This window comes from Theobroma cacao, chromosome 5 (assembly GCF_000208745.1).
Source record: "Theobroma cacao cultivar B97-61/B2 chromosome 5, Criollo_cocoa_genome_V2, whole genome shotgun sequence".
NCBI classification, from domain to species: Eukaryota; Viridiplantae; Streptophyta; class Magnoliopsida; order Malvales; family Malvaceae; genus Theobroma; species Theobroma cacao.
Genome location: NC_030854.1, coordinates 20,373,315 through 20,384,927, shown reverse-complemented (window position 1 = coordinate 20,384,927; position 11,613 = coordinate 20,373,315). Strand labels below are relative to the sequence as shown.

Sequence of the window (11,613 nt, the reverse complement as noted above, 5' to 3'; positions counted from 1 at the left end):
TATCTTAACAACCTTGGCGGACTCGGTTAGATGCCTCGGCCAAGGTATCCTCGAGGATTAGTTTTGGCTTGAGCCCTGTTTTTAATAAAAGTCATAAGCCTTAACAATTGTTTTGGTAAATTACAAATATTTTATGGTTTAAGAAATAAATTGAAAATCTTATGAAATGGTTTGTAATTTGTTGTTTAAACTTGCCACCATTTTACTCGCCTGTAGATATTTATGATAATGTCTGTTTACTCATTGAGATTGTAAAATCTCACCCACCTCCTTTCCAAATATTTCAGGCCTATGGTAGCTTGTAGATACCAGATTTTGTCGAGGATTCTAGTTGACCCCTCTATCTCACAAACAGTAGGTTACTATCACCAACGCTTGGTGTATTTATAGGCCACTTGTCATTATAATTATTATTGTACATTATAACTTTGTAAATTATTGTATGTATGAATTTATTTTACTTCCACATTACAAAAGATTTTTACACGTGTTTCTATAAATATTGTTTTATATAAAAATGCTATATTTTAATCAATATTTTGAATAGTAATATTTGTCTATCCTTTTAAAATAATTTTGTCTTTCGATTTACTTGAGCCGGAAACGACTGGTAATTGTTTAAAATGGAATGTTTAAAAACGATTGCTCACAGAAAAGGTAAGAAATTGATATGTAAGCCTTGCGGGGTTCCGATTGGCATTCGGGGCAATGAGTGTCAATCTGGATGTCGCGACGGTTATCATGGGCCCGAGGGAGGTTCCGGGTTGTGACACACAAAATCAGGTTATATTCTTACCTCAGTCGGAAAGGTACGTAAGGTACCTCCTGGGGTAAAGTTTAGAGTACACTTCACGTCGGACCACCATGTGAAAGTGAATTCAGCCAATGCCAAGGAACGACCGTCCTTTTAATTGCAAAAGTGTGTTTTGTGCGTATATGACTTTTTAACAACCTTGGCGGACTTGGTTAGATGCCTCGGCCAAGGTATCCCGAGAATGAGTTTTGGCACGAGCCAAGTTTTAAAGAGATTCATAAGCCTCGTTGTATATTTTGTATGAAATGTAACTGGCTTAAATGATTTGAAATGTGTTTTAATGTTATGAACCATTTTATGATGATTTATTTTAATCGTCTCCATTTACTCGGCTTTAGATATTTTAGATGATATTTGTTTACTCACTGGGATTATATAATCTCATCACCCTCCTTTTTACCTATTTCAAGCTCAAGATAGTTTGTAGATAGCTGATATCGTAGAAGGCTACAGTTGGCTTGACTTCCTCAAAAATCGTAGGTTCATAGCCTTCGTTCACTTTTGTCATTTGGGGGCCCATGTGTCATTGTAAATTTACTTACAAACCTTGACTATCTGTATTACAGTATGTATGAATTTATTTCGCTTTTACGCTACAAAAATTTCTTACAGATAACTATAAAAATTGTTTTATAAGAAAATGGAATATTTTATTGAATATTTTTATTATATTCAAATAGTCATAATTTCACTTTAAATGAATGTTTTACACATCTAAATTTATTTTTGATTATGAAATATGTGTTTTGCACTCGCATACTACATTATTAGCTGGCTTCAAAATTTTTTGAGAAAAATGACCAAAATACCCTCGATAGATGAAAATTATTTTTTTATTGTTTTGGTTTGGAAATAGCTTATAATCTTTTAAAATATGATATTAGCAACTGTTGCTCACAAGGGAGGTGAGAAAATTGATATTAAAGCCTTGCGAGGTTTCGGTTGGCATTCCAGGTAATGATTTCTATCGGGACATCGCGACGGTTGTCATGGACTCGAGGAGAGTACCGGGTCATGACAATTATATTGGTATCAGAGCTTTTGGTTTTAAAGTTGTTTTAAAATTTATAGTATCAGTGTGGCCCCAAGTTAAGTTAAGTTAAGTTAAGTTAAGTCAAGTTAGAGGGAATAGAATGCATGCATTTGCATATAGAGCCTAAGGTTTCCTGAACTTGCTTGTTTCCTCTTATAGATTATCATGCCTCCTCGACGTGAACACCCACCTCTTACTAGATCGGCTGGGAGGGAAAGAGGTCATTCCCAACATCGTCAGCTAGATCCTATGAAAGAGGAATCGGCTGCGTCCAACATTCAGGCAGCACCTGCTGCTGAGCAGGCCAAGACTCTTCCATATCCTCCACCTCCTCCGCCACCTACTAGTATTCCTATCATGCCTCTTGAGGCGGCTTAAGCATTGGTAGCCTTCTTTACTGCTATTGCTGGTCAGGCTTAGGCTGGTGAAGCTCCTCCTTTAGTTCCTCTAGCTACTTCTTCAGTACCACCACCACCACCTCCTATTCCACCACCAGTGCTGGATGTCTCCATTTCTAAGAAGCTTAAGAAGGCTAGGTAACTTGGTTGTGTTTCTTTTACGGGTGATTTAGATGCAACCGTAGCCAAAGATTGGATTAATCAGGTTTCGGAGACACTTTCAGATATGAGGTTGGATGATGACATGTAGTTGATGGTGGCCACGAGATTATTGGAGAAGAGAGCCCGCACATGGTGAAATTTAGTAAAATCCCATTCCACTACTCCTCCGACCTGGTCAGACTTTTTAAAAGAATTTGATGGTCAGTATTTCACTTATTTCCATCAAAAAGAAAAGAAAAAAGAATTTCTGAGTTTGAAACAGGGGAACTTAATGGTAGATGAGTATGAGGCTCTTTTTAACGAGTTGATGTTATATGTGCCAGATTTGGTGAAAACTGAGCAAGATTAGGCCAGTTATTTCAAGGAAGGGCTCCGTAATGAGATTAGAGAGTGGATGACAGTGACAAGCAGAGAGCCGCATAAAGAGGTGGTGCAGATGGCTTTAAGGGCTGAGAAGCTCGTGAATGAAAATAGGAGAATGCGAGTTGAGTTTGCAACGAGGAGAAATCTTAGTGTATCTTTCAGTCAGCCACCAAAAAGGGGCAAAGACTCATCTGCTTCAAGGAGTACTACCTCTATTTTAGTGACATCTCCTCGACCTCCATTTTCACAAACACAGTAGAGGGCTCCGAGATTTAGTAAGCCTGCGATGACTATTTCTGGGAAGAGTTTTGGAGGTATTGACAGATGTAGAATGTGTGGGAAATATCACGTCGAGCTGTGTAGGGAGCTTGTACGATGTTTTCATTGTGGTCAACCGGGTCACATTAGGAGTGATTGCCCACAGTTTGGACGAACTACTGTAACTGCTCTATCTCCACCAGTTCGCATGGATATGCAGAGGAGAGATACTTTTGGGTTACCACCAAGACAAGGAGTAGCCATACCGTCTGGTGTAGAGAATAATGCCCCGACACATCCACCCTCTAAACCACAAACTCGTTATTCGATAAGAGTTTTTACCGTGATAGAAGATGAGGCATTAGTCTAACTTGGAGCAATGACAGGTACTATGATTTTATTTGATAAAGATGCATGTGTCTTAATAGATTCTGGCTCAGACAGGTCTTATGTGAGCACGACATTTGCATCATATTTTGATAGAACCCTGTCACCGTTAGAGGAAGAAATTATAGTTCACACCCCTTTAGGAGAGAAGTTAGTTAGAAACACTTGTTATAGAGACTGTGGAGTAATGGTTGGTGAGGAAGAATTTAGGGGCGACTTGATTCCTTTAGAGATCCAAGATTTCAATTTGATATTGGGTATGGACTGGTTAACTGCACATCTAGCTAACGTGGATTGTTTCAAGAAAGAAGTTGTTATTCGAAATTCGGAGGGAGTAGAGATTGTTTTTGCAAGGGAACGTTGAGTATTACCGTCCTGTGTAATCTTGGCCATCAAAGCTTTGAAACTAGTGTAGAATGGGTATTCGGCTTATTTGGCACACGTGATCGATACTTCAAAAAGGGAACTTAAGTTAGAGGATGTCCTAATAGTAAGTAAGTTTTCTGATGCATTTCTTGATGAGTTACCGAGACGACCTCTTGATCGAGAGCTCGAGTTCCCTATTGATCTACTTTCGGGTACCGCATCTATTTCCATCCCTCCATATCGAATGGCTCCAATGGAGTTGAAAGCACTGAAAGTCCAGTTGCAAGATTTGGTGCATAAGGGTTTCATTCACCCTAGCACTTTTTCTTGGGGAGCACTAGTCCTATTATAAAGAAGAAGAATGGCACTCTTCGGTTATGTATCGATTACCGTCAGCTGAACCGAGTGACCATCAAGAAGAAATACCCTCTACCATGGATCGATGATCTTTTTGATTAGTTACGAGGTGCTATGGTGTTTTCTAAGATTGATTTGAGTTTTGGGTATTATCAGTTGAAGATTAAGGAGAAGAATGTACCCAAGACTGCTTTCAGGACGCGTTATGGGCATTATGAGTTTCTAGTTATGCCGTTTGGTCTGACTAATGCCCCGACAGCTTTTATGGATCTTTTGAACAAAGTGTTCCATCCATACTTAGATAAGTTCGTGATAGTATTCATAGATGATATTCTGGTTTATTCGAAGAATGATGACGAACATGCTGCCCATTTGCGCATTGTGCTACAAACTTTGTGCAAGAGACAACTTTATGCCAAGTTCTTTAAATGTGACTTCTAGTTGAAGGAAGTGGTTTTCTTGGGACATGTTGTGTCTAGAGCTGGAATTTATGTTGATCCCAAGAAGATTGAAGCAATCTTACAATGGGAGCAACCGAAAACGATAATAGAGATTCGTAGTTTTCTTGGCTTAGCTGGTTATTATCGGAGGTTTGTTCAAGGATTCTCATTGCTAGCTGCTCATTTGACTCATTTGACTCGTAAAGGAGTTAAGTTTGAGTGGGATGATGTATGTGAAAGTCGATTTCAGGAGCTGAAGAACCAATTGACCTTCGCTCCAGTTTTAACACTTCCTGTTAGTGGAAAAGAATTTGTGGTATACAGTGATGCCTCTAAGTTGGGATTAGAGTGTGTATTGATGCAGGATGAAAAAGTAATAGCTTATGCTTCCTAGAAGTTGAAGAACCATGAGACTAATTACCCTACCCATGATTTGGAGTTAGCAGCAATAGTCTTTGCATTGAAGATTTGGAGGCATTACTTATATGGTGAGCGTTGTCGGATTTTTACCAACCATAAGAGTTTGAAATACTTGCTCACCCAGAAAGAGCTTAACTTGTGACAGAGACGATGGTTAGAGTTGATTAAGGATTATAACTTGCTGATTGATTATCACCCAAGGAAGGCAAATGTTGTAGTAAATGCTTTAAGTTGTAAATCCTCATCTTCGTTAGCAACACTTCGGAGTTCTTATTTTTCGATGTTACTTGAGATAAAATCTCTATTCGTTGTGAGACCTTCATTATTGAATCAAATCGGAGAATTGCAAAAATCTGATGATTGGTTGAAACAGAAAGTTCAAGTTGCAAGATGAAGAAATTAGTGAGTTTAGACTTAGTGATGATGGTACTTTGATGCTTAGAGATCGAATTTGTATCCCTAAGGATAACTAGTTGAGACAAGCAATTTTAGAAGAAGCTCATTCTTTCGTCTATGCTTTATATCTTGGAAGAATCTAGATGTATCGGACTATCAAGGAAAGTTATTGGTGGCCGGGTTAAAACGAGACGTAGCAGAGTTTGTAGCAAAATGTCTCACATGCCAACAGATTAAGGCGGAACATTAGAAACTATCAGGTACTCTTTAGCCTTTACCTATTCCGGAATGAAAGTGGGAACAAGTGACTATGGACTTTGTATTGGGTTTACCTCGGACATAGAGTGGGAAGGATGCTATTTGGGTAATTGTGGATAGATTGACTAAGTTTGCCCATTTCTTGGCTATCCATAACATGTATTCTATTGAGAAACTGGCTAGACTTTATATAGATGAAGTTGTGAGATTACATGGAGTTCCAGTTTCTATTGTGTCAGATCGAGACCCCCGATTTACTTTTCCATTTTGGTCGAAATTCCAGTAAACTCTCGGAACTAATTTGAGATTTAGCACTGCCTTTCATCCGCAGACAGATGGTCAATCTGAGAGAACTATTCAGACCTTGGAGGATATGTTATGGGCTTGTGTCATTGACTTTATTGGGAGCTGGGACAGACACTTGCCATTGGCGGAGTTCGCATATAATAATAGTTTTCAGTCTAGTATTGGGATAGCACCATACAAGGCTCTGTATGGAAGAAAATGTCGAACTCCACTTTATTGGGATGAAGTGGGTGAGAGAAAATTGATTAATGTAGAATTGATTGACTTGACTAATGACAAGATCAAGATTATCCAAGAACGATTAAAGATAGCTCAAGATAGACAGAAGAGTTATTCTGATAGACAGAGGAAAGATTTGGAATTTGAAGTCAATGATAGAGCTTTTCTTAAGGTTTCTCCTTGGAAAGGTAATAATTTGAAAATTTTAAGGATTAAATCTTATTTGATTACACTATTATGATAATTCGTGGTATTTATTGGATAATGAAATGTGTGATTCGATTCGCGAAGCGAGGAAAGCTCAATCCGAGATATATTGGACCCTTTCGTATCATTGAAATGATTGGGCCAGTGGCTTATAGACTCGAATTACCCCCAGAGTTAGATCGGATTCATAATGTTTTCCATGTCTCGATGCTGAAAAAGTATGTTCTCGATCCTTTCTATATTTTAGAGACATCTCTGATAGAGTTGCATGAAGATTTGAAGTTCGAGGTGCAACCTGTATGCATTGTAGATCGAAAGGATCGAGTGTTGAGGAACAAGAGCATTCCAATGGTTAAAGAGTTGTGGAAGAATGCTCGAATGGAGGAGATGACGTGGGAAGTCGAGCATCAAATGAGAAACCAATACCCACATCTTTTCTTTGAATCCGGTAAGTTAAATTTTGAGGTCAAAATTTTATTTTAAGGAGGGTAGTGCTGTCAAGCCCAACCTTATAAAATACTTGTCATGTCATTCATGTGATTGACAATATGCTTGCATACTTGGAAAGCCCCGAAAAATCGTCAAAAGACGGTAGTGTACTGAATGGTACAACTAAGTTGAATTAAGCCTCGAACTAGACCAAATAAAGAATTTAAGATGAAATTTAGAATTTTAAATTCCCATAATGATTTAATATGGTGATTCGGAGTTCGAGAATCGATTTGGAGTTAAAATGGAATTTTCATGATGTAGGGGTAAAATGGTCATTTTACCACCTGAGGGCAAAATTGCAATTTTACACCACCCAACACTTGTCATACTCATAGATTTCATCCCTTAACATTTTATATGGTGAATAATTGAAATATTTTATGTGGTGGAGAAAGAAAGCTTAATTTTTAAGTGTAAAATGTGGACCAATGGTATGGTGACAAGTGGCAAGCTTATATTTGTTTATAATTTACATTATAAACCAGCACATAAACCCTCCCAACTCATTTCTCTTGCTCGGCCAAAGGAAGAAAAGGGAAGAAAAGAAGAAGAACAAAACCCTAGCTAAGAAATTCAAGGGAAAATCACTAGATTTCAAGGAATCAAGACATCAAATGTGAAATTTCTTAACTTTAGCTTGTGATCTATCTTTCCTATGCAATCTTTTGCATTTTTCATGGTTGAATCACAAGATATCATGAAGGATTCATGGCTGACCGAATTTAGAGAGAGAAGATTTGATGATTTATTTGGTTAGATTTTAAGATATTTAGTGTTTTTAGTTGATTTATCATGTTTGGAAGGAAATCAAGTAAGAAAAATCACATATTCTTCATGGATTCTTCATTGGCCGAATATTTCATGTGGAATATTGATGATAAATTTCATTGAATTTCAAGTGATTTGATTAGGAATGAATGATTTATGGTGTGAGAATCAAGCATGAAAAATTATATTATTAGTGCACTCACCATGGTCGAATTTTTTAAGAGAAAATGTGAGGATGATTTTACCACATTTCAAGTTATTTAAATTGTGTTTAATGATATGGAGTATTGGGAGAGAAATGAAGTTATTTGGAGTTAAATTGGACATATTGGCTAATTAATCGGGTGATAGATCGAATTAGGCCAATACCGTTTTATTTAGGTACACAATTGAATTTATGTAGAACACCGTGTTTAGACAATGATCCGAACAATTCGCATTCCATTTCATTCATTCATATAGAGTCTGGATTAGTTTTATAACGGTTTAGCACCAATGTGGTAAATTGCTTGATTATGCATTATGTCTAGGTGGTGAATCCTCCGGTAAGGGCAAAGAAGTTGTACCCGATAAACAAGACTATGAGTACTTCAACTCCCGATATTGTGAGTAACCTTATTATCGTCTTAATTATCTAAAGTATGTTTTTATCTGATTTTGTAATTTTATGGAAAAAGTGTTTAAATGAAATGATTTTATAAATTATTTTGAAATTTAATGATGACTTCGAAATGGAGTAATTGGAGACTACTTGATGTATTGTAAATTATGTTTTGAATTGAATGGCTCATGATAATGTGGGCATGAATGGCTGTATGGGTATATGTGTTGAAAATGCATAAACTGTTGTTTGCCTTGATAGGCTGGATAATGATAAAATTGCCATGTCATGCTGTTGAATTTTTATTGAATTGGTGGGTTATAGATTGGTCACTGCAGTGGCGGGTTCTGTGGGCCAGCCTATTAGAGGGGCATGAAATTTGGTTATATTTTTACCTCGGTCAGAGAGGCACGTAGGGCATCTCTTGGGGTAAAGTTTAGAGCTCACTTCAAGCCGAACCACCACGTGAAAGTGAATTCAACCAACGCCAAGGAACGGTCGTGCTTTTAAATGTAAAAATGTGTTTTGTGCGTACATGACTTTTTAACAACCTTGACGGACTCGGTTAAATGCCTCAGCCAAGGTATCCCCGAGAATGAATTTTGGCACGATCCAAGTTTTTAAGAGATTCATAAGCCTCGTGGTATATTTTGGATGAAATGTAACTGGCTTAGATGATTTGAAATGTGTTTTGATGTTATGAACCATTTTATGATGATCTATTTTAATCGTCTCCATTTACTCGGTTTTAGATATTTTAGATGATATTTGTTTACTCACTGGGATTATATAATCTCATCACCCTCCTTTTCACCCATTTCAGGCTTAGGATAGTTTGTAGATAGCTGATATCGTCGAAGGTTACAGTTGGCTTTACTTCCTCAAAAATCATACGTTCACAGCTTTCGTTCACTTTTATCATTTGGGGGCCCATGTGTCATTGTAAATTTAATTACATACCTTGACTATCTATATTACAGTATGTATGAATTTATTTAGCTTTTATGCTACAAAAATTCCTTATAGATAACTCTATAAAAATTGTTTTATAAGAAAATGGAATATTTTATTAAATATTTTTATTATATTCAAATAATCATAATTTCACTTTAAATGAATGTTTTAGACATCTAAATTTATTTTTGATTATGAAATATGTGTTTTGCACTCGCATACTACATTATTAGCTGGTTTCAAAATTTTTGGGGAAAATGACCAAAATACCCCCAAGAGACGAAAATTATTATTTTTATTGTTTTGGTTTGGAAATAGCTTATAATATTTTAAAATATGATATTAGCAACTGTTGCTTGCAAGGGAGGTGAGAAAACAGATATTAAAGCCTTGCGAGGTTTCGGTTGGCATTTCGGGTAATGAATGTCTATCGAGACATCGCAACGATTGTCACGGGCTTGAGGAGAGTACCGTGTCGTGACAAATATGATAAAGTGTTCATGTACAAAAGTGCTAAGAAAATTTTAGAAAAATTAGAAGAGTTATATGGAGAAACAAATATGGAAAAGGAATTGGAAGACAACTCTTGCGAGAATCAATGCTCAACAAGCAACATGGCAAATGGAGACAAGGAATCAAGTGAAGATGAATCCTTAAATCGAATTGAATTATGCTTTATGGCTCCTGAAGAGTTAAAGATAAAATTTGAAGACTTATTAAATGAGAAAGTGGAAGAAAGAACAAATCTGTGTTTGATGGCCAGAGATGATGAATCTGAGGTATCTTCTGCCCTCTGTGATATTTCATTTGATGAATTACAAGAAAAGTATGAATGTCTCTATCATGAGTTTGAAAAACTTGCATCAAAATATAAAACTCTAAAAAGAAAAACTGCATCTCTTGAGATTTATTTGCAAAAGATAAAACATGATTTCAATTCTGTTTTTGAACAAAGAAATTTGCTTCATACTAAATTAGAACATTCAAAAACAAAATTTAAAGTTATGAAATTGAAGTTGGACAACAGAATTGAAGCTTTACAAAAAGTAATTATTGAAAATACTGCACTTAAGAGTTTAAGGAAAGAATCATCAACAAAGAGCACAAATTTAAGAAAAAATGCTAATGATTTCTCTCCTAGATGTTATGCTTGTGATAAACTTAGTCATTTATCTTATAATTGAAATAGAAAAAGAAATGTGCAGAAAATAAGAAAAATGTGGGTTCCAATAGGATCCTATGTTGCTCCTAACAATCAAGGACCCATCAAGGTATGGGTACCTATAAAGAAAAACTAAATATTTGTTTTGTAGGTTGAGTTGCATTCAAAAGATACATGTTCAAGAGCTCAACTTAAGAAGAAGTAGCCTTTGTAAATGGACAATGGTTGCTCAAGGCACATGACAGGAAATGAAATACTATTTGCACAGCTAGACAAGAAAAAGGGAGGAACCGTATCCTCTGGTGATGATTCAAAAGGTAGAATTCATGGCATAGGAACGGTTGGTAAGAACTCTTTAACTCAAATTAGTCATGTGTTGTTGGTTAAAGGTTTGAAACATAATTTATTGAGCATTAGTCAATTATGTGATAAAGGATTTAAAGTATGTTTTGACTCAACCAAATGTGAAGTGATAGACATAAGCACTAATAAAGTCTCATTTATAGGAAGAAGATTAAAGAATATGTATGTTGTATTTCTTGAGGATCTTGAAATGGATTGTGAAATATGTCTTGTGACAAATGCTAAAAATGATAGTTGGTTATGACATAGGAGATTAAGACATCTGAACATGCATACCATGTCAAAGTTGATTAAAAAAAATTTATTTGTTGCACTACCGGATCTTAAATTTGAAAATGATAAGGTATGCGATGCTTGTCAACTAGGAAAACAAGTTAGAACATCCTTTAAAACCAAGAAAGTTGTTTCCACATCCAAACCTCTTGAATTGCTGCACATTGATCTATTTGGCCCAATAAGTACAACTAGTCTAGGAGGAAAATCTTATGGCTTTGTAATAGTTGATAACTATTCTAGGCATATTTTGGTTTACTTCCTTGCTCATAAGAATGATGCTCTACCAGTATTTATAAGTCATTGTAGGAAGATTGAAAATGAAAAAAGACTAGCTATAGTTAGTATTAGGAGTGATCATGGAGGTGAGTTTGAAGGAGATGAATTTGACAATTTTTGTAATGACAAGGGGCTGGATCATAACTTTTCTGCACCTAGAACACCCTAGCAAAATAGAGTTGTAGAGAGGAAAAACCTAACATTGAAAGAAATGGCTCGAACTATGCTATGTGAGAACAATCTGCGTAAGTACTTTTGGGTAGAAGCTGTTAACACAGCAGCTTATATTCTTAATAGAGTGTCTATAAGAGCCATGATATCAAAGACTCCATATGAA

The 11,613-nt window shown here is 36.2% G+C and overlaps 1 protein-coding gene across 1 annotated transcript; it reads left to right on the top strand.

Annotated features, from left to right (window-relative positions):
• LOC108661958 lies at positions 3,057-3,779 on the top strand. The gene is made up of 2 exons (XM_018120952.1): positions 3,057-3,348; positions 3,457-3,779. Exons 1-2 carry the CDS (start codon positions 3,057-3,059, stop codon positions 3,777-3,779), a joined length of 615 nt encoding a protein of 204 aa, XP_017976441.1.